Source organism: Oncorhynchus masou, chromosome 13 (genome assembly GCF_036934945.1).
Source record: "Oncorhynchus masou masou isolate Uvic2021 chromosome 13, UVic_Omas_1.1, whole genome shotgun sequence".
NCBI classification, from domain to species: domain Eukaryota; kingdom Metazoa; phylum Chordata; class Actinopteri; order Salmoniformes; family Salmonidae; genus Oncorhynchus; species Oncorhynchus masou.
This window is the reverse complement of record NC_088224.1, coordinates 57,532,153-57,556,269: the sequence shown is the minus strand read 5'-3', so window position 1 is coordinate 57,556,269 and position 24,117 is coordinate 57,532,153. Positions and strand designations below refer to the sequence as shown.

Genomic DNA, 24,117 nt, shown 5'->3' with positions numbered 1-24,117 from the left:
CACAGGACGGGAGACCAGACGCTGCTGGAAGTGGTGTTGGAGGGCCAGTAGGGGCACTCTTTTTAAAAGCCCCAGAGTAGTGATTGTGGACATTGCCCTGTGTAGTGTGCAGTCTTTCAAATGGGCATCCCGACTTTGTGGTCACTAAAGTACATTTTTTAATATAGCTCTGATGTTCCTATCCCCACTATAACAAAGAAATGCTTAAAAATGTCATTTTGTTCTTGAAACATTTATTGAAATACTGTAGAATTCCATTCATTCCTATGGAGGACTGCTCCTTCTGAGGAGTACCAGTATGGCGGCCGGTGGCTTCAAAGTCTCTCATTGGCCATCACATAGCATCAGCAATCCAGGGTTTATACACATAATCGGGTGATTGATACCCTACCTACGAGCCAGCTCACCCACTGACAGAAGTGAAAGCACAGCACAAGCACAGCCTAGGAACCAGACAGAGGCTGTTTTGAGCGGCATTCACATCCACCATCTTTAAAAACAAATCTGATTTTGCTGGCGGCGCTTCAACGTACTTGACATCACTTCACGCCACGGGTAACAGTTCACCGTGATAACCAAGGGCCCTTTGGCTCCTGTTATTTTGGAAAGACAAGACAACACAGCAATGAAGTGTGCTATTATATGTAGCATCCAGCCAAAGAATTCCAATATGATTCAGCTGTAAGCAGTCTGGAATAGTGGCAACCTCAATGAACATTAAAACCACTAAGAGAGGGGCTCAATGCTGCAAACGCGGAGAATCCTTAAAAAGACAGAGGGGATAAATAACATACGTCCCAAAAGCGAAATGGCACCCTATTCCCTATATAGTACACTACTTTTGACCGGGGCCCATATGGCCGTAGCCAAAAAGTTGTGCACTACATAGTGCACAAGGTGCCATTTGGGACGTAAACATCTCCAGTATACAGGAGGGAGCTAAACCAAACATCTGCACCAAGGATGAGACACCTCATGTAAAACACTTTCCACTCCATTGACCACATTGCAGAGGGCAAATATTGAACTTCCATAATAAACCCATTAAAAATGTTTACTATTTCACAAATATTTCAACATTTTAGTTAATTAAACTACTGAGTTTTAGGGGCAGGCATTACGGTTTATTCATACGAGGCAGATTATTTGAAAGCTTTCCAGTATGATAGCGTCTGATCTACACAGGGATCTACGTCATCTGGGAGGCTGGAAACCTAAATCCGAGACTATTTTAATTAAAAATTGATGAAACGGGGGGAGTAAAATTGTCAGCGTTAAATATTCTGCAGTGCAGACTTCACTACCTTAGGGAAACATTACTTACATGTAGTCTGGATATTTCTCAAAACACATTGGATACACTTCAGAGTGGGACCTTGGACCTTCTTTTGGACATTTGAGAGGAAGGTGAGGAGATAGGATGTGAGGAATCACAGAAAACCAAAATGAGGTAGAGCCAGCCAGTGTCTCCTCCCCAAATTTACTGGCACTTCCTGTCCTGTCCACATGGGGGATGTAAAGACAAGAGATCCTCAACATAAGGTGGGGCTGTTGAAACAAGGCTGAGTTCAGCAGGCCACAACTTTGAGGAATGTTTGCATAGAAATATGTAGAACAAACATGCCTCTGACATGTAGACTAAGGAACCATGTCGTCTCTATTCAGGACCTTCCTATCTGCAACACTCCACAGCGTTTACAACTGAACGCAGTGCACCCTAGGGGGATCTCCTAAAAAAAAAAAACATCCTCTTGATTTCAATAAGGAATCACAGGAGTCATGATATAGGTACTTTTGTTTCTTTAATAGTCACAGCTAAGAACAGGATAAAAAAAAAGATGAACGTTGTCTTGTTGAAAAGAAGAATAAGATGTGACACACAGACAGGCTACCATAGAATCAGTGCAAAGACTCCCCTGGGAAGAAAATAAAAAAATAAAAAATAAAATAAAGGTAAAAACAAGAGTAAAGTGCATGTTCTCTGAGAAACAGCCCCCTCTTTTTTAGTTGTAGAAATTACAACTGTTTAGAAACTATAAAAAAGGGGGGGGTAAGCACCTACAGTAACACAAACATCCAGAGTCAGCATTCACCTGAACACTAACAGATTACATAGAGTCCAACACAGCTAGTCAGTGCACACACACATACTACAGACAAGGGCCCAAGGGGGACAGTCTGGACCATAATGCACATGTAGGGCCTAGGACACCACACACTCGCACGCATACACACACTCACACACCTAGGGCCGAGTGCAGTGAGGTCACATGGTGTGGTAGAGAACAGTGGCAGTCCGTTTCTTGTCGGCAGCCTTGCGGAGCCGCCGCAGCGGGTGACTCTTCCCGCGGGGCTGCTGCTGCGCGGTTGTCATAGTGATGTCGGGAGCGCTCGCCGGGGACTGGGTGCGGGTGAGCCGGGGGGAGGGGTCTGTCTCTAGCTCCTCGTCCCCTTGAAGAACACAACATGGAGGTGAGGAGAGACAGGGGGGATCACTCCCTGCTCTCTGGGAGCCCCTATCAGTCCTGTCTGAGTCCAGTGGGTACAACCCCCCTAGGGGGGCCCTGGACAACACCCGCTGCTTCTTGGAAACATCGTCTGGACTGGGGTGATGGTGGGAGCGGGGGTGAGGGGTGGGCATCAATTGGGGTCCTTGAGGGCTGGCGGTGGTGGGCCGTAGGTCCCAGTCATTCAGGTCGCTGGCTGACAGCTCCAGGCAGTCAAGCTTGGCCAGCGAGGCTGAGCGCTTCATCAAGGAGGGGGGCGTGAGGCCCGCCTGGCGGATCCGTGCCTCAATCTCCATGGCCCTCTGCCACACAGGAGTCTCCCCGTGATGCTTCCCCTGACCAGGTTTCTCTCCAGCCCCCAGGCCCCCCGCATCGTACAGGAAGGCCTGCAGCTCCCTCAGAGTCTCCTGGATCTTCTCCAGTTCCTCACTGCTGCATGCCAGGGCCAGCCTTCCTTGGTGGGGCGGGGGAGGGGAGGGGCCATCCGTGTCTGAGTCAAGGGCCGTCACCCCCTCCAGCCACAGCAGTGCAGAGGGGGCCTGGGGCTGGACCCTAGAAGGCTCTAGGGAAGAGCACACGATGATTGGGATGGGCTTAGGGGTGTGGCAGGCATCTGGGTAGTGAGAGAAGGAAGGGGCAACGTCCATGTCTGAGACGACAAACCCTCCCTGCTCAGTCTCTCCTTTGGGCTCTGCAGACACAGTGAAAGCCTCATTCAGAGGTCTTCCTTGCTCTGGAGCAGGGGTTTGCCTACGCTGCTTGGGGAAGTCTATGGTAGGAGCGAGGAGGGATGGGCAGTCCGTGCTTGGCGTATGGAGAGGGGAGCCCGTGGGGTGGAACTCTGCACTGGGGGAGTGGAGAGGGGAGCCCGTGGGGTGGAACTCTGCACTGGGGGAGTGGAGAGGGGCCCGTGGGGTGGAACTCTGCACTGGGGGAGTGGAGAGGGGAGCCCGTGGGGTGGAACTCTGCACTGGGGGAGTGGAGAGGGGAGCCCGTGGGGTGGAACTCTGCACTGGGGGAGTGGAGAGGGGAGCCCGTGGGGTGGAACTCTGCACTGGGGGAGTGGAGAGGGGAGCCCGTGGGGTGGAACTCTGCACTGGGGGAGTGGAGAGGGGAGCCCGTGGGGTGGAACTCTGCACTGGGGGAGTGGAGAGGGGAGCCCGTGGGGTGGAACTCTGCACTGGGGGAGTGGAGAGGGGAGCGTTGGGTAGACATGTTGCTGAGAGTTAAGTCCAGCTCTTGCCTCAGCCTCTGCTCTAGCTGTTTGGTGGCCCTGCGCACTGAGCCGGCCGGCCAATCCGAGGGAGGCGTGGAGGGGGATTGTGGGTAGGAGGATGGTGAGGTCAATGGGGTCTCCTCGTCACGGTCGTCTGGGCGCAGCTGCTGTGGGCTGTGGGGGGCCGGCTGGGTGGAGGAGAGGGGCGCCGCCACCGGCGGGTGGGATATGGACTCTATCTCTGTGACAATATGGCGGACTGACACGCCGTTGTCGTGATGGGGAGGCGACGAGGCTTTTTCTTGACTGGCTCGGTCGCTACCGTCCTCCTTATGGGGTGAACTCTGAGATGGAGAAGGAACACAGAATGGTTTGGATGATAGCTAAGCAGTTAGCTGTGTATTAATGACATTTTATAGAAAGAAAGTCCGTCGACAATGGCCATCTCAAAAGGTCTGGGGCCGTATGTATCAAGCGCCTCAGAGCACTGACCTAGGATCGGGTCCCCCTGACAAGATAATCTTATTCATTGTGATCAAAAAGGCAGAACTGATCCTAAATCAGCACTCCAAGTTTGAGACATTTGACACGTAGGGCCCCGATACTTCCAATAGGTGGCAGTATTGTACAAACCATCCCCAAAGACATATCATTGTGTTGCTCGATCACAATTCATTCGATTGACTGTCTCCATTGAGGATCTTCTTTAAAATCACTCAGTAACTCTCAGCAGGGCTGTGGAGCTCTGAAGGCATTAGATAGATGGCAGGAATTCATCATTCAAATTTCAGTGTAAATAAAATGGCCGCCTCACCTTTCCCTGCTCCTCTTCCTCTGTGCTTGGCAGTGGTGGCAGTGCTCCAGCAGGGTTCTCGGGGGACAGCGGCTGAAGCTCCTGGCTGGGGCACCGCGACTGAGGCGTCCGCTGAGCCATCTGCTCGGAAAGAGTCCGGGTCTTTCCGTCTTGGGACAGGCCCAGGAATTTCTCGCGGGCGCTGAAGAAGTCGATGCTGTCCGTTCCGAGGTTGGAGGACGTGGTGACGCATGTGGCGTCGACGGGGTTAGCGAGGATAGTGTCTGTGTCGCCGCAGGGGTTGTTGTTGTCATCGTTGGCGTAGGGTCCTAAAGACCCAGGCGTTGTTGGGGTGAGAGGGCTCACGGCCATGGGGATCCCTGGGGACATCATACTGACACTGTCCCCCCTCTCTCTCAGCGGGTCTGACAGGGAGCGTCCCAGGATGTCCGAGTAGTCGCTGGACTCCAGGGTGTCCTGAGATAAGACCTCGGAGCTGCTGTGGTCAGGCAGATCCAGGGTCAGCTCTACACTCTGGGATTTCTGTTTAGGCACAGGACTGGACAACTGTGTGCTCAAACCTAAATGGAGGGGTTTGGTCAGTGGCTGGGGGAAGGGAGAAGGAGGGAGGATATGCCGTGAGGGAGGAGCATGGGGGACGGCGGTGATTGGCACAGTCACGGCCACCCCCGCCAGAGCAGAGTTGTCCGTTCTCTCCTCGAGCACCACCGTGACCGCCCGTGGGCGGAAGGAGTCCTGGCGGGGTCCTCGCCCTCGAGAAAAGAGTCTCTCCCGGGAGTCACACAGACCGTTGGAGGCTGGCGGACCAGGAGAGTGGGAGAGTGAGCGGGTGAGTCGGACAGGCTCTGACTGTGTGTCTGAAATGTGGGAGCCCTTGGACTTGTTGTCGGGGTCATTGGCAGCACTAAGCGCCTGGAGCAGGAAGTGTTGCAGGGAGGGCGTGGGGCCATTGTTGTTGTTGTGTGGGTCCGAGAGGCCCAGGGTGTGGCTGGGAGGGCCCGTCTTACACAGAGGAGACTCGTGGCGCTCTGAGAGGTCGCTGTCCGAGTGGGAGCGCCACAACTTGTTATGCCTCTGTTTACTACGGAAAAAGGAGGAGGTGTCTGTGTGAGAGCTGTGTGTGGGGCCCAAAATGTGAGAGCTATGTGTGGGGCCCAGAATGTGAGAGCTGTGTGTGTGTGTGTCTACCTGGCCAGCAGGATACCCTGGTACTCCTCCAGCTGCTTCATGAAGGAGGGGTTGGGCTTGGTGACGCCGCGGCGCTCCTTGACGTAGTCGAAGGCCCTCTCCAGGTCCCAGCCGTACTCCTTCATGGCGTAAGCGATCACCGTGGAGGCCGAGCGACTCACACCCATCTTACAGTGGACCAGGCACTTAGCCCCTGCTTTCCTAATAGGGGAACACAGGGCACGGGTTAGAGGGAGTGAAGAGGACAAAGGCAGAGATGCAGAAGACAAACTGATTATGATATACAGTATTGTATCTTGTATTGATATAGTGTCTTATGGTTATGGTATAGAGCCTTCAAACTCAACTCTGGACTTCAAAGCCAGTTCTACTGCTTGTTGCCCTCTAATCAGGGACTGATTTAGACCTGGGACAACAGGTGGGTGCAATTAATTCAGGTAGAACAGAAAACCAGCAGGCTCCGGACCTCGTAGGGTAAGAGTTGAATACCGCGGTTATAGATCATTCAGAACGTCATAAAAATAAGTGCTAAAAACAAAAATACAACAAAAAAAAGTTGTAAATCGAAAGAGAATCCCCTGAAACCTATTTAATAATGATACATTTTCTTTGACAGACGGCTTTCAAGACACTCAAGGACACCTAATGAAGTGCATCAAATCAGAGCTCTTACCTGGCCTTGGTGATGAACTTGTAGGTGTCGTTCCAGTACTCCAGCAGGTTGGTGGCCTCCTCGTCGTACACGCGGATGTTGTGGTACTCAAAAACGCCTGGAAAGAAGTTGTCGATCTCCCGCGTCACGTTGAGGATGTACCTCACACTGAAGGAGTGAAACGGAGAACGTCACTCGCTGGAACTTCGACTACGTATTGAAACTGTGCTGCAACTATCACAGCAACCAACAGTCTGACATGATGACAGACAAGTCAGAATGGTCTCTTACCCGCTGGTCTGCAGCTCCTCCAAGTTTGAAGCGTTCCACTCAGAGCCCTGGGTACAAAAACAGAATTAAAGTCAAACTCGACAGAATCTTACAGACAAACAGGCAGAAAAAGGAACAAAAAGGGGAAGGCAACAAAAGTAGTGCACTATATAGGGAATAGGGTGCCAGTCCTTGTCTAAAGTAGTGCACTATATAGGGAATAGGGGCCATGCAGTCCCTGACTGTGTTCTTACCAGGTAAACATGGTCAAAGATCTCTGTGGGGCTGTCCATCTGACCCAGGATGACGATCATCTCGTTGTCAATAAACTCCTTGAACTCCCGAAGGTTGCACACCATCTGCATCTCCAGCTCTGTGCGAATCTGAAGAACCAGTAGAGAACCCATTAGAAATAGAGGTTGATCGATTAATCGGAATGGCTGATTAATTAAGGCCGATTTCAAGTTATGACAAATCGAAATATTTTTGACACAGATTTTTTTTTACACCTTTATTTAACTAGACAAGTCAGTTAAAAACACATACTTATTTTCAATGACGGCCTAGGAACGGTGGGTTCTGTCATTCTGCCCCTGAGCAAGGCAGTTAACCCACCGTTCCTTAACCTTGTCAGCTCTGTGATTCAATCTTGCAACCTTACAGTTAACTAGTGCAACGCTCTAACCACCTGCCTCTCATTGCACTCCACGAGGAGCCTGGCTGTTACGCAAATTCAGTAAGAAGCCAAGGTAAGTTGCTAAGTAGCATTAAACTTATCTTATAAAAAACAAACAATCAATCAATCATAAATCACTAGTTATAACTACACATGGTTGATGATATTACTAGTTTATCTAGCGTGTCCTGCGATGCATATAACCGATGCGGTGCGCATTCGAGAAAAAGGACTGTTGTTGCTCCAACGTGTACCTAACCATAAACATCAATGCCTTTCTTAACCTCCCTAGGGTAGGGGGCAGCATTCGGAATTTTGGATGAAAAGCATGCCCAAATTAAACGGCCTGCTACCAAAATTGTTGAAATAGTGTCTGAGTATAACAGAACTGATTAAGCAGGCAAAAACCTGAGGATTACTGAAGAAAACGCGCTAACAAAACAGAGGTTTTTGGATATAAAGAGACTTCATTGAACAAAAGGAATTTTTTTGAGTAAATGAATTAATTTATTAATTTTCTCTCTATTTCTGAGTTTTGTAACGCTTCTGCTTGGCTGGTTACTATTTGTAATAATTTGTCAACTGGGCTATTCTGGGCTAGGTATATTCTGGGCTAGGTATATTCTGGGCTAGGTATATTCTGGGCTAGGTATGCTTTCGCCGAAAAGCATTTTATAAATGTGACACTGGTTGGTTTAACAAGAAGTTAATCTTTAAACCTATGTAAAATATGTTTTGTTTTCTGAATTTTTATAATGAGCATTTCTGTAATTGAATTTGGCGCTCTGCAAGCTCACTGGATGTTGGCCAGATGGACCCTAAGAGAGGTTCAAATTAATACACAAGTATATATTTTTAAACCTGCATATTTAATTAATATTGCCTGCTAACATTAATTTATTTTAACTAGGGAAATTGTGTCACTTCTTTTGCAACAGAGTCTGGGTATATGCAGCAGTTTGGGCCGCCTGGCTCGTTGCGAACTAATTTGCCAGAATTTTACACAAACATGACATAACATTGAAGGTTGTGCAATGTAACAGCAATATTTAGACTTATGGATGCCACTCGTTAGATAAAATACGGAACGGTTCCGTGAAATGTGAAATGGCTAGCTAGTTAGCGGGGTGCGCGCTAATAGCGTTCCAAACATCACTCAGACTTGGAGTGGTTGTTCCCCTTGCTCTGCATGGGTAACGCTGCTTCGAGGGTGTCTGTTGTCGATGTGTTTCTGGTTCGAGCCCAGGTAGAGGCGAGGAGAAGGACGGAAGCTATACTGTTACACTGACAATACTAAAGTGCCTATAAGAACATCCAATAGTCAAAGGTATATGAAATACAAATGGTATAGCGAGAAATATTTCTATAACTACAACCTAAAACTTACCTGGGAATATTGAAGACTCATGTTAAAAGGAACCACCAGCTTTCATATGTTCTCATGTTCTGAGCAAGGAACTTAAATGTTAGCTTTTTTACATGGCACATATTGCACTTTTACTTTCTTCTCCAACACTTTGTGTTGGCCTTATTTAAACCAAATTGAACGTTTCATTATTTATTTGAGGCTAAATTGATTTTATTGATGCATTATTAAGTTAAAGTAAGTGTTCATTCAGTATTGTTGTAATTGTCATTATTACAAATAAATAAATAAATAAATAAATATATATATATTAATTATCGGCCGATTAATCAGTATCGGCTTTTTTTGGTCCTCCAATAATCGGTATCAGCTTTTTTTGGTCCTCCAACGATCGGTAACGGTGTTAAAAAATCATAACCGGTCGACCTCTAATTAGAACCAGTAGAGCACTATTAGAACCAGTAGAGAACCCATTCGAACCAGTAGAGAACCCATTAGAGAACCTGTTAGAACCAGTAATGGTGTGTGTGACAAGGTCTTCAACCCACCTCTTTGGAGGTGACATTCTCCAGGTCTTTCTGCATCATGATCTCTCTGAGGCGAGTCTTGATCAACCTCTCCGTGCGCTCCCTCTCTGTGGGCCTGTGGACACACAAAAAACACCCTCAGTACACCTCAAGGCACAACCCTTAGTCTACCTCGGAGAGTTGTGGGGGACTCTTGCCCAGAAGAGCTTCACATAACACTAAATGTGACTAGTGAGGAATACACTAAAGCCACTAAGTGCCTCTGGTTTGACAAGAGCAAAGAGTATCCACATCATACAAAACCACAGAACTCAGTTGAAGTCTACGTTGTTCTTGTTATAATGATGAGTCCCTGCCCTCGCCTCTCTCTAACTGCATGAGGACACATTTAGCCACTTGTACAGTGCTAAGGGCAACATGCCCTGATTAGGTCCCTTGAGACCCTCTTCTGTTTCCCCCCTCCCTAACCAAATCACCTCTCTTCACAATTCACATCGCAATGTAGGTGAGTAGCTATGCTCCCACAACAGTCAGCATGATTGTGCAGCAGCAGGAGTGTGTTGGGACTTTGTGTTGTTGTCCCAGTCTGATGAACCGTCATGCTTATTATTATGTCGCGTCCTTATTGGAACATCGGAAAGAGCCAGGGGCAGCTTGTTTATAGAAACAAAGACTTGATTGGCCTCTTGATGAAAGCGTTTGGGGACTTGGGGAACTTGAAACATGTTGCATCTTCCAAGAGACCGAGCCACTGCCAGGGTTAGGTTACTGGCTATGTCAGAGGTGCCTGACCTCTGACATAACACTCACCCACGTGCCAATGAACACAAGGGTAGGGGTCGATTTCATTTGAACTCAATTCAGGAAGAAAACTCGGAATTGGAATCCATTGGCGTATCAGTTGAACACCTGAATTGAAATGGAATTGACCCCAACACACTACAGTTGTAAGCACTACAATGTATGCAATTGCACACGTTCAACCTATACACACCTATACACTATGTGTAAAATCCTCTACCTCAGAGTGAGCCCTCAATAGTGAATAAAATGAATGCGCAAAGGCAAATATGATGTGCGTCTGTCAGACAGGTATCTCACCTTCGGCAGTGACCCCAACAAGGTTGACTAACACTCGCATTGTCTGCCTTCAAGTGTGTGTGTGTGCAAAGTACTCAAGCTTAACCAGGGTGTGTGCGCGCGCACGTCTTTCCACTGTACCTGCATGGCTAGGCTTAAGGCTAACTGGGCCGTTGGATGTCAAAGCAGAGGCTTTTACCTCTCCTTATCTCTCCAGTAAAATACCTTTCAAACGGTTTGGTTTTGACCTCTTAAAATGTCTTCCAAAATGTCGAGTACTATTATTTCTACTCAATTACCCCTCCATCCATCCTCTCCTTCGCTACGACTGCCCTCGGCCACCTGCTTCCGTCCGTCTGCCTGCTCGTCTACCTATCTGTCCAGCAACTCTTTCCATGCATAACTAAAGCGGTCACGGAGAGGGGGCTATTTTCGACTGCTGGCATGCAAGCCGAGTTCTGGCGTTATAGACAGCCCCCCCCTAAACGAGCAGGCACACGTGACCGGGTCTGGGTGGGGAATTTCCCCCGCTAATACAGACCTCGCTGAGCTGCATCCTCCTGCTACAGCAGATTGATACCTCGGTCATGACAAGGTAATGCTCAGAGCTCTGTGCGTGTGACTCTGGTCTCTAAGGCAAAGGTCGCAGGGGGTCTTGAGAAGTCTGCCTGAAGCTGGGTGTTGTGGCAACAAGGGAAGCAGATGACACTGCACTGGTAATTGGGCAATGTTGTTTTCTGTGGGAGAGAAGTCCATGTGACTTACCCAACACAAGACTTTCCCAGTTGCTTAATGTGAGTGCGCGAGAGAGAGTGCGCGAGAGAGAGTGCGCGAGAGAGAGTGCGCGAGAGAGAGTGCGCGAGAGAGAGTGAGACTGGCTGGTGCACTCACACATCGGTGAAGAGGATGGGCGAGTCGGCACGGTGGGACTGGACGTCCTGCATGGCATTCCACTCGTTGATGCAGACCTGGTCAGAGGAGACCTGGCTCTGATAGTAGCTGACCCAGGTCAGGAACAGGCTGCCGGGGTAGTAGTTGTGACAGCGGGCCACCTCGCACGCCTTGTGGAGCGACTGCAGGGCAGACCTGGGGGGGCACAGGGGGAGGTGGAGAGGTAAGAAGAGGAGGAAGGAGAGAACGGGAGAAAGAAAGATGAATAACAGGATAAATCAACAGATAAAAGAGGGGACAAGTCAAAAAAGAGAGGGGGATGAGATGGCAGGAGAGAAAGGAGGAGCGCTCACCACATGGCCTGGACAGAGACCGGTTTGAAGACATGGACCCTGTTGACCGTGGACACACTGAAGCCCCTACAGAGACAAACAGACCGGTTGTGTGACAGTCCCACTGGGCAGAAGAACTAGAGAGAGCGAAAGTGAACTATACATACTCATCTCATATGTATATACTGTACTCGATACCATCTACTGTATCTTGCCTATGCTGCTCTGTACCATCACTCATTCATATATCCTTATGTACATATTCTTTATCCCCTTACACTGTGTATAAGACAGTAGTTTAGGAATTGTTAGTTAGATTACTTGTTGGTTATTACTGCATTGTCGGAAATAGAAGCACAAGCATTTCGCTACACTCGCATTAACATCTGCTAACCATGTGTATGTGACAAATAAAATTTGATTTGATTTGATCTGCAGTAAATGCAGGGAGGAGGAAACAGGTGACGTATCGCTCTTCTTACCCGTCTCCGTCCAAGTGGATCAGTGTGTCGCTCCACAGGGGTAGAACCAGCCCCATTGTGCATGAGCTGCAGGAGGAGACAGCTGTTAAAGAGGTTACACACACACACACACACACACACACACCTCCAAAAGAGGTGGGTCTCTAACACACTCAATGCATGTGTGTGTTACTAACTACTAACCTGTCTGAGGAGCCAAAGTCCAGGCCCAGCACCACGCTCTCCTCTGTGTCCTGTCTCCCATTGGTGGACACCACCACCATGTAACGCGTGCACTGAGGCTGAGCGTACGCACTCTCCAGGCGCACCGCCTTATGGGAAGACGAGAGAGAGGGAGGGAGGGTGAATAATATCCTCTCGTCAATCAGTCTGCATTTGGAAGTATTCATCAGAATAGTCCTAGACTCATTTGTCTGCCATGTGAGTGAAACATCTCGAATTTGACATTCGCGACGAGACGTACCAGGCGGATGTTGTCTTCTGGCCGCAGCACGGTGAACATGGTCTGCAGGTGCTGCTGGAGGTCACCTGGGGAAGGAGAGAGAGAGAAACAGATCAGTACACATTGCACGCCATCTGCTCCTACTCATGACTCTTCTGGGTGAAGTTAATCCACATTATGTAGACATACAAAAATGACAGTGTGTGATTAAACGCTTCTAGAAACTCCAAAATGTAGCTCGGATAAACATTTACATTCAAATGCAGCCGAAGTAACAGAAAATGTCCGACACTTGAGAGCGTTTTCCCACACTTAAGGGCCAAAAGGACATTCGTCAGTGAAAACAAGACAGACAGTGGGATGTACCAGCCCTAGATAAGAGTTGGTGAAAAACTACTAGAAAACCCAGCAGAGCAGAGAGTAGCCTTCCCACAAATACACATACTTACAACAATTATCTCTGCCCTTGAGCACGAGGACACTGGTATGGAAAAACACACACATAAATAGCAACTCTATGGCAAAGCAACGTGCAGTCAGTGGCCCACCGGTGTCATTTTGTAACAGCTACGGGGTCAATTGAACTGGACAGCTTTGCACTGCTCTGGTGACTTAAACAACAGAACTGGACAGTGTTGGTTCCCTCAACACTGTAGAATGCCTGCTGCATTCCAATGATAAGCAGTACTATGGTTTGGCCTCATGTTAGGGCAGTGTCAGTTTCCCACGAGTCTGTGTTGAGAATTGAGGCGTGTTCAGCAGGACAACGTTGTGGAACATTTCTATGTTGTAAAGAGCTGAACAGACAGGCTTCTCTGACATGTAAAGTAAAGAATCATGTTGGTTCTATTTGGGACATCTGCAACGTTCCACAATGTTTGCCTAATGAACTCACCCGTCCTATGGCTGTCTGTTGGTTGATTTGTTGTTAGTCAGTCAGTGGGAGGGCATACCTGTGTGTTTGTTCCACTGCTGGCTGATGCGGGGTGCCGAGGAAGGGGAGGAGCCATTTCCCCGAGGCAGGAAGACAGCGGCGCCCTTCACCGTCAGGAAGCTCTCACTGATGCTGATTGGAGAGAAAACACAGGGTCACAGAGGGGCCAGAGACCGATGCTAACAGAACGATCCCGGGCTAGAGGTTCAAACACACACACACAGCTTCATAAGCAAATCTGAAGAGCAACAGCAACATGTGATCCAGGTGGCTACATCTCATAGACGGAGCCACGTGCACTCCAACACAACATTCCCCTCTGGCCAGGCCGCATCCCCCTAACAGCTGGAGGCTAGGGGGTAGAGCCGAGGGTCAGTTAGAGCGCCCCCCCCCCCCACAAACTGGCTCAGACGGAGAAGAGCTCCCACTGTGAGAGTTCATGTACGGGATCACACCTCTCCGTGGTACCACATAGTCAAATTAACTATAGTACCCAGCACACCATCACCACACTAGAACAAGTGGAGAGGTCATGTGATCTACAGGGGATACTAGCTGATGGATATGGTGTGTGTGTACGTACACGAGCGTGTAGCCTATATCTCCACAGCACAGAACATATACTCTACAGAATCTCACACGGTGGCACACTGACCTTAGCGCATCTCATTACAGGGCGAGGAGACCTACTGAAGACTAAAAGTGGCAGGTGACTGATTCAGGCCTAGGCTACAAAAACAATGTACCTCATTGACCCCCATGTGAAGTGTCTTGAGCTGCTACTAGGGTAAACCTTCTGTAACAACCCTGCACAGAGTTCTGCTCAATATCCACACCATCAAATCTAGCGTGGGTTGACTGGGCGGCACAGAGTCAGTACCGTCCGTCTGTGTCCTCCGGTCTTTCCTCACAAAGAGACGCGGGATGGGGAAATGAGTAACGATGAGCCGAATAGCAGAAGCATGGGGGAGACGTGCAAAGAGACGCTGTGCAATCTGAGGAGTGAGGGGACACGCCTGGACCAGAATAAGAAAGAAAACAAACAAAGCGAGAGAAAACTGACGGGTTGAGTTCATTTCCCATCCTGACCCACTCAACCCTGACCCAGCTGTTTCCTCCTACTTCACAATCCCCCTTTTTCTTCATACCCCTCGCTCTCTCGCACTTTCTTCATACCTCTCTCACTTCCTCTTTCTTCATACCCCGCTCTCTGTTTGACTCAACTTCTCTCCCCTGCTGTACAGCTGTGTCTAATCATGTCTGAACCATGGTGTGTAGCACACGCCCACACAGGGCAGGAAGGAGGAGAGCAACACCTCACATGGTGTGTACAGTATATGTGAGTGAGAGTATAGGATTCACCTTGTGTTTCCAGCTACTAGACACTTGAAAACGATGAGTAGCTTTCAGAGACAGACAGACAGTACATGACAGAGCCCCAGACAGACAGGACAGAACAGAGCCCCAGACAGACAGACAGGACAGAACAGAGCCCCAGACAGACAGGACAGAGCCACAGCCACATCGTCAAGTGTAAAACACTGACCCCTTAGTGAAGAGCTTTGCACCTCCTGCCAGCGTAGGAATCCAAAACCAGGTAGTCAGACATACGTCACTGTCAAGTGGCTCTCTACTGTTGCTAAAAATATATTGTTATTTTCTAAATGACTATAAATAACTAGACTGCCTTGATCAGCCACTGTACTTCACATTCAAATGAAGCACATTAAATCCCGTTCAGGTGTATCTTTACTGTGTAAGATAAACCCAACAGTCAGATCAGTAGACAAAGGGGGCATTTGTTGTCCACTAGCTAGAACACCTCGGTGTGACTGGTTCCAATGTGAAATATTACCCACACCTCAACAACTGATAAGGCTACCTGCTGATCATTTCCCTAATATAGTTCATACATTCATACATAACTCATACAGTCCGTCAAATTATGGTAGAACTAAACTGACAACGCTAGTGTTCCGAATCACCACTATGTGCGTCCCAAATGACACCCTATTCCCTACACAGTGCACTACTTCTGACCAGAGCCCTATGGGTGCAGGCCCTAACAGTGGAAATATCGAGTGTGGCTGTATGATGGTAGAAAGAGAGCCACTCTAAACTAGAGCCACGTTGGCCCTGATTCAGGTCTATGGGCAGCAGGTCAGCAGCAGAGGGCATTGAGGCCGAGTCTGAGGCGACACACAGGAATTTTGCCCTGGCTGACATTTTACTGTGCAGACATGTAAGGGAACACTCTCCTCTTCCCACAGGCAGACAGACGTGGGGACAAGAAGGGAGGGAGGGTCATCGTTTGGCATGCAGCACAGGGCAGTACTTGTTAGGGTACAGACACAATCATCACTATGTAAGGGGCCCTTCTCTGATAGCCTAGCACCCCACTCTCCTCCCACTCCCAAAAAGACGTGTGTGGGACTGACATGCCCCCTCCCATCCCTGTAGCTGCCCATATTAGTTCCACTCTTAACTAGGGGAGAGATAAATATAGGCCCAGGCTGCAGAGGCCTGGCCGGCGCTGCTGAAGGCTCTGTGTTCAGCCCAGAAAGATAGGGGCAGTGGTGGTGGGAGAGGGGGGTGGATAGCAGGGCTGCATTCTAGCACTTCCTACGGTACAGATTAGGCAATGAGAGACCTGTGCATGCACACACACAGAGATGTGAATTAGCGAGCTGTTTAAATACAGCGCAAGAGTAGCCGAACGGACAAGGGGAGATAATTATGCCAGAGACCATGAGAGAGAGAGCGAGAGAGAGAGAAAGAGTTACAGGCCAAGGCTAAAGATAAACTGACAACCTGTGAGTGTGTTTCTAGAGCTGGATTGAAATTGGAGTCTCGACTCAGAGTTTCCTTGTAAGTACAGTCAGGCTCGGGACCGGTAAGCAGACCTAGCTTCCTCAGAGCTGCATCACAAGGACAGAGGCATTCAGTTAAAGGCCTTAGGACTATTCTGAGAGGAGGAAATTATGTTTAGTTTAACGCCGATGTGAAAAACCGGATGTCAAAGCTGACATGCATACCTACATAACAGAGGTACATGACGTAATGACGCCACGTAAAACGTTGCGCGACACAGCATTCCTATCTTAGATCACAATGTCTGCTGTGTGGATCGAACAGTCAACAAGTCAAGCAGTAATTTGAAAGAGTAAGAACATTTCAGCGAGACAACTCAAAAGGCGAGATCCATTAACGCCAAGATAATGGAAATCATTGCCCTTGACAATCATCCGTTCTCTGTCGTGGGTGATGTTGGCTTTCGCCGACCGGAGTTACACAGTAATAGTCACTGTTATTAGCTTCATGACATACATACTATGGAATGCCGTTTGGGTCTTTGCGTGTCAAAAATACAGTAGCACTGTCAAAGCTGTACAAAAAAAATGCAAACAAGCAAACACCGTCCACGAACGATGTGTTTACAATAACGCATTGGTAATAAAGCATAATTTGCTTGACCGCAACTTCTGGGGTAGCTAGCTAACTTTAGCTTGGTACCTAGCTAGCACCAATACAACCAGCCTGAAAACAATGACCAGTAGAAACTGCAGTCATTTTCATCATTCTTAGCAATAATTTAGGAATCCTTGTGAGTAATTATTAGCTAGGTAGCCACAATAGTGGAATGTGGGTTGCCTTCAAAATAAAAGTATGTCATTGACAGTGATGCAAATGAATATAAAAATGGTAGAATTATGCCACACTTTTATTTTGAAGGCTAGTTGCAAAGTCCATTATTTTTGGCTAATCCTTATTGTGGCTAGCTTCACATAGATGGGTGCGACAACCATTAATCAAATAAGAACTTTCTTATAAATTAGGGTTAAATTTAGATGACACCTAGCTATATAGTTAGCTAGCTAAGTAACTATATAGCTACTGAAACAGATGCCGTTTTGCTATGTTTCTGGGGAAGAACATTGTTTGCATCCATGAGCTAGCTAGTTTTTTACATTTTTTATGACAAGCACTGCAGTTTCGCAAGACAACTTTACCAGCATCATAGCACACGTATCCATGAATCGTTGTGACATGAAATACAAGTGACAGTGTAATCAATGTGTAATAACTAGGTTAAAAAATGAATGAACGTGTTAATTGTGACGTGCAGTCATATTCAGGTCCTGATTGATCAACAAGATTTGACACGTCAAAGTGTTATTTGACTTGTATCTTTTTTGACATGCAAAGACCCAAACGGCGTTCCAGAGAAATCCTGGTTGAGAATGAAACAACTGAACAACGAAACAGCACAGCAAGTAAGCGAAAGAAAAAAGTTTTGATTATGTTTTACTGGTAATGGGGACATATGTAAATGCCAACTAAATAACTTTTTGGTCAGTGTGGTGTGTGTGTAACCTTTATTTAAGTAGGCAAGTCAGTTAATTAAGAACAAATTCTTATTTACAATGACGGCCTACCCTGGGCAAACCCGGCGACGCTGGGCCAATTCCCAACTATGGGACTCCCAATCACTGTATGTGATACAGCCCGGATTCGAACCAGGGACTGTGGTGACGCGTGTTGCACTGAGATGCAGTGCCTTATACTGCTGCATCCATGTGTGTTAACTATTTAACTGTACTAGAATGCTTATAAGGCCGCAAACTTAAAAAAATGTATATCGGTATCGAGTTTTGTGGCAAGGAAAATATCCCAGATATTGGTATCAGGAACAAAATGTAAAATCGGTGCATCACAAGCAGCAATGATGTAACATTACTAGGAGGAGATATGCATCTTAATTGATTTGTATGCTTTTGAGACAGGGAAGTGACAGCAACTAAGTTCTGTATGGCAATACTTTGATCAAGTTAAATGAAAAGGTGGTGAAATAAATGCACACTTTGCTAGGTGAAATTGAGCTACAGCTATGAGAACCAACCAGTTTCTGGCAGCAGTGAGAAAATCAGTGCTGATTACAGGAATTAAGCAGTTTATGCGCAGCCATTGTCAAATGGTAGAGGACGCCCTCTTCACTGCCCTGACAGCATACGTAGAACAAACAAGACGCCATGTCAAAAAAACGTGACTGCCTGCATGGAGAAATTATACAATGATTGTTCTGCAAGTATAAAGCGCGAGCTTTCAAACACCATACGTGGCGTTAACAACAGGTTGTAGGATTGCTGTCATACATCCCCGCAACGAGCCGTCACATTGACGAGAAGTGGGATATGAAGTCCTGTGTGCTGACAACTCAGAACATGGAAGAGGGACACAGCAGAGAAAGGTCACACGCGAGATCATATCTGAATTGTGAATTCACGTCATTTTCTTATTGTTTAATCGATAGGGGGAAAAAAATTGCAGTTTAAACATTAAGAACAATGGTACATTTGTCACATCCCCATTCTCTACGTGGTGCTACTAGTAGCACCGTCATGGTATCGCCTCACTAGACTGCTGATGAACCAGACCTATAGCATCTCTTACCAACATCAACGTCTCCCGTTTTATTTTGTGTTTACCAATGTTATGAATACTAATCACACCAAATCTGGCTTCCTTGTGTGGCTGCCAATCTTTACACACTTAAAGAGAGTCAGATTCATATTCTTCAAAACGCTTTACCCCAGAATAACAGCAACGCAGCACACGTGTGTGTGTGTGTGTGTGTGTGTGTGTGTACAGCGAAGTGGGGTAGTATTGTAAATTATTAGTGGGACAACACCTGTTTAGATTTCAGGTTTCCAGCAGTTAGCCACACTGTAAACCTGTAATTAGCCCAGCCCATGGTGAATCAGTCTCTGTCACACAGGCATTCCTCTGTCTATTTTTAACATGGTCGCACACCAATTACAAAATCGGTTCGTAAATACTGTCATAACGCATAGATTTTCTGGATCGGTTTGACAGAGTTGTCGAGGAAAGGAGGCCATGATATAGTCTATAGGTGGTTGTTTGCCCACCCTGAAAAGGCTAAGAGAATACATACTAAAACCGGACAAAATTTTTCCTCCAAAACAAAGAAGTTGGTTCTCTTACATCTGGTGCCGCTTATGGCATACAAGTACCTGTGCGCACCAGCGAGAGAGTGTGCATGCATGCGCGTGTGTGTGTCTTTCAGATTAAGACAAACAAAGTCTAGGCTATTCAAATGACTAACTAGTCTAGGCCATATAATAAAGTATGACAGCCCTTGTCAAACACACACACAGTGAACTAGTGAGTCAAGAAATACAAGACATCCACTCATGGAGTACCCAATGATATCTATTATCCCCCATAAGCAAATAAGTAGCACCACTACCCATGTAGCCATAGAAACCAGTGCAAAATGAGTATATGGACAGCAAACAATACATTTGCATGTCTTCATTGAGCAGCCTATCAGAGGAAAATGGTCAATCAATGCAAAATCAGTCAGGGGCAACATCAGGGTTGTGCAACATGCAACATGGTCTGGACAGCCAGTCATTGTCACAGGGGAATGTGATATATAACCATTGCATCTTTGATGGTACGGTATTTGCAACACAGATATGGGCTTTTTGATTCAAGCATATAACATTGGTTCATCCAAAATACTGATCAAGTCCGCATCTGATGGACTGCTACTGCCCTGAAACATGCAGTAGGCCTACACTAAAAAGGTGTCAAGGCTAGTTCCAACATATTAACACTAACAGCTTCACTAAACTTTTATTCATCTGATGGACTTACACCTGGAAATACAGGTGCCTTTACATGAGTGCCTTCCTAAACAACAATCAAACAACATACAGATACAACCCAACTAACTACCCTTCATCAGGTAGGCTATTTCTCAGTATTCAACGCGCTCTCTTTAACGGCTGAATTCTAAATCATTCCTGTATTATGTTCACACCTGTTCTACAAGCCAGCTATCAAATCAGTCTCTGGCCGGCCACCTGGACCTGACGACTGGCCTCACACGGTTTCATACAGAGGCCCAGGTAAGAACACCTCAGACGATTAGCCAAGTTAGAATGGCTGCAAGCTTCAGAGCGCAGAGCCTCCACTCAAAAACATGGATGGACAGGCTATATACTATTTTCTTAGGAGACATAATACAACAACAAAATCAGAAAACACAACAGCCAAAATATAATTGAAAATAAATGATAAATCAAGTTGATTTTATATATTTCTATGTGCTATTAAAGAAGGGCACATTTTAAAAAGGGACTGCCATATGCCTGGGTAAGCCAGTTTAGAGGCTTGGAGGACACAGAAGAGAGCGATGCAACTGACAGGGAGGGGGGGGGGGGGTCAAGGGAGACTGGCAGGCTGATTCTCTGGCATTAGTTCATAGAGCAGACTGTTGCTTTATATGGATATCTGACCGATAGGATTCGTCAGACCAGTTTGGAGACAGCCAGGTAGATGATTCTCTCACGCCACGCAATGATCAAGGATAACCCATTGTGCCATTATTTCTCAACCAGGAGAGGAAGCTGCCAAGATTACTTACATCCTGTTACGTCACTAACGGGAAATACATGTAGTCAGGATGGACTGTCACAAATGTATTAGAAATGTGTCAGATTCCTACACAATAATGTTGCAACGTCAGACTGAGCTGAAGTAAACAAATCGTAAATGTATGCATATCGCATGTCCACTACATGGGGAAGTGAATCCGGTGGGGAAATGTTCTTCATTTTATCCACAAAAAAATATTCGTAACAAAAATGTACAACTCACAGTTGGTTGATCTGGTTCTGAGACACAACTCCGTTGTCGGAGAAGTAGGGCATCATCTTCACTCCGCAGCAGGAGCAGAAGCAGCCCTCCGCCGAGCTCCCGGTAGCGGAGACACTACCGAGAGTCATGACCGGACCACGGAACACCAGACCGATAGCGCAAAATATCTTCGAAAAGGCTCACTCCACTCCGACCATTGTCAACACTTATTAGTACAACGAATCCGATAGATATTCGACAGTATGTTTTTGTCGACCTATCTCCTTCGCGACATTATAAAATAGGCAGCTGGAAAATAAAGTAAACTGTTAGTAAAATAACGTTAAGCCTATCATACAATTATTTAAAATAAAAATATATATTTTTTACTGTGTATTAAGTACAGTATCCTCTAATTGCAAGACTGTTCCAAATTCTGTAACACCGTACGGAGTTATTCTTGCGGTGGGATCTTTCAAACGACCTATAATCAATATTTGTGAAGAGCATTCGTGCCCGTCCTACTGTAAAAGCTTTAAACTTGTAAACGGGACACCGGCAGGAGCTACAAACTCAACTCGTGAGAGGGAGGAGTTGCTGACACATGCTTAGAATGTCCCAATTGAAAGACGAGGGGAGAGCGACAATGTGGCACAACAGATTGGGCACTCCTTCAGCGACAAGGTTGGGGAAGCGCAAGACACAGCCATATAATGTGATGACTGACACATTCAGGGAGGTGTTGAAGTAAAGAATTAAAGTACAGATGGAACATACAGGTAACTGCAAAAATCAAGGAAACACCAAAGTGTCTTAATAGGGCGTTGGGCCACCATGAGCTACAACCGCGTCAATGCACCTTGGCATAGATTTACATTGTGTCAGGAACTCTATTGGAGAGATGAGACACCATTCTTACCCAATAAACTCCATTTGGTAATATGTTGATGGTTGTGGAAAGCTCTAGAATCTCCCATACGTGTAAAAATGGGTTGAGATCTGGTGCCAGATGGCCATGGCATATGGTTTACATCGTTTTCATGCTTGGTAGCCTATATATTGGCCTGCCCAGCATTTTTATACATGACCCTGAGCATGATGGGATGTTAATTGCTTAATCAACTCAGGAACCACACCTGTGTGGAAGCACCTGCTTACAATATATTTTGTATCCCTAATTTACTCAAGCAGTTCCATTATTTTTGGCAGAGCTGTGCATACCTATTGCAACCACATGTTCTGTGACAGCAGTGTTTACCAACAACTGAATTCTTGGAACTGTGCTCGTGCACCCTGCTTTGCCTCACTGAGTACACCCAGACAGCAACTTGACAAAGTCTCAAATAACAGCTGAATTACAGAGTAAATTGGATTTGGGAACAGACTGCAAAATGAGCTGTCCCTTTGCCATTCAGATATAAGAAGGTGAACTATATCATATGGTTTATGGAGTGGGAGCTCATTCGGTTCATGGAGTGGGAGCTCATTCGCACACTGACCAGGAGACCGTGACGTTAACGCAAAGGGGCCACATGAGAGGAAAACCAGGCACTCTCAGTGTCGGTAAGGATACGAGTGCACAAAACTTCTACCTGGCAGCTCCAAACAAACCAAAGTCTATGTAATAAACCTATGTTATAGACATTGTCCATGGGGTGCATCTCAGTAGAAAAGGGCCATCAACCATTTGGCACCACACCTGTAGGTTAATTAACAGGCCCAGTGTTATACAAAACAACTCTTTTGTAATGTTTATCTAAAGCCAGACTCATGTGTTGGCCTGTTATCTGGATCAGACTGGCAAGCGATAGACAGTGTTTAAATAGGAAAGGGAGAGGTCAATGAAGCAGTGTAAATAGGCTACACGAGGGACCCGTGTTTACTACTCCACTGGGGGTGAGATCATTCACATGGATTTGGGCTCCACTCAGCTACAATAGATGACTCTCCATTGTTTCCTTATGTCCTCTCTCCTCGCTTCCTTTTCAAAACGCATTGAGGAGAAGTTCAGATTACTCCAATGTGTTTTGTGGAGGCAGCAAGGAAGAAAGAGGACATGAGGAATCAAGGAAATACACATTTGAAGCACCTAATGTCATAAAAGGCTAGCTAGTTAAGGGATTGTTATTACCAAGAATGTACTTGTTTTTCTTAATTAGACTTGGTTTGTGCCGATTTCAGACTTAAGGGTGCAGCTTGGACTTTTGCATATATCACAAATTAATGTCAATGGGAGAAGTTAAAATTAGAGTACAGACCTCAAGTGTGAGTACCGATCTTCACCACTGATCACAACAGTATCACAAGAGCCAGGTGACAAAGCAGACTCTATGGAAGCTATTTTAGTGTGTTTAAGTCTTTGTACTAATACTGTACAAACAAGGCAGACAACCATACAGTATTTTCAAGGTCTGCTCTACAATGAGTCCCTACAAAGTCAACAGCTCAGTCTCCTCTTCCTGCTCCCCATTGTCCCTCGTCTCCGAACGATTATAAGCCAGTCCTGGAATTTCACTTAACACGACCTGGCCTTGGATAAAGAATGAAAGCGGTAACGTGTGTACACAACAAAGATGACGGTTCTGAGAACACAGCTCTTCCTCTGTCCTTTACTTCCTTCCTGGTCTGCTTGAGCCAAAACACACATTATATAGGCTAGGCCTACATGGCTAAAATGTCCACCTTATAAAACAGGCCATAGTCTGTCTGGTCATTTGGTCTCACTCATACTGGAAAGCTTCAAATGGTGGCGGCCAGTGTAGTTTCACATGCTCCCCCATGGGAGCTAGGTCTATAGGCTGTATTATGCAAATGTAGTGCTGCTTGGGGCAGAAGAGGTCAGACGCCAGAGGTCAATTACACCTGACGACAGGGGCTCAAATCAGAGGGCTCTTAGTCAAAACACTCCATTGATGTTTCCAGTCCCCACGACCCGCCATTACCCAAGTCACTACATAACACAGGCTGCCGGTACACACAAACAGGCAGCTACTACGCAAGTTGCCCTCCTAAAGTTATACAACTTCAGTGGCCAAAGAAAAGATGAGAAGGCTGGCCGCGATAGCGTGGGACATG

General features: G+C 46.8%; 1 protein-coding gene across 1 annotated transcript; it reads right to left on the bottom strand.

Annotated features, from left to right (window-relative positions):
• Positions 1 to 1,783: 1,783 nt before the first annotated feature.
• Positions 1,784 to 22,192, bottom strand: LOC135552682 (protein phosphatase Slingshot homolog 2-like). The gene is made up of 15 exons (XM_064984449.1): positions 21,064 to 22,192; positions 13,397 to 13,509; positions 12,465 to 12,529; positions 12,185 to 12,312; positions 12,002 to 12,067; positions 11,541 to 11,606; positions 11,188 to 11,382; positions 9,238 to 9,331; positions 6,902 to 7,030; positions 6,669 to 6,715; positions 6,399 to 6,545; positions 5,726 to 5,926; positions 4,538 to 5,618; positions 3,472 to 4,067; positions 1,784 to 3,428 (listed from the first exon to the last, which is right to left on the bottom strand). The coding sequence occupies exons 1-15, from the start codon at positions 21,189 to 21,191 to the stop codon at positions 2,267 to 2,269; spliced, it is 4,218 nt and encodes a 1,405-aa protein (XP_064840521.1). The 5' UTR covers positions 21,192 to 22,192; the 3' UTR covers positions 1,784 to 2,266.
• Between the last annotated feature and the right edge of the window lie 1,925 nt (positions 22,193 to 24,117).

Excerpts from the sequence above, each read along its gene's own strand:
- LOC135552682 (XM_064984449.1), bottom strand. The coding sequence starts at position 21,191 with ATGACTCTCGGTAGTGTCTCCGCTACCGGGAGCTCGGCGGAGGGCTGC. Across the intron at positions 12,530-13,396 it reads GCAGTGGAACAAACACACAG|GTGACCTCCAGCAGCACCTG; the intron begins GTATGCCCTCCC and ends CTCCTTCCCCAG. Across the intron at positions 12,313-12,464 it reads CAGAAGACAACATCCGCCTG|GCGGTGCGCCTGGAGAGTGC; the intron begins GTACGTCTCGTC and ends TCTTCCCATAAG.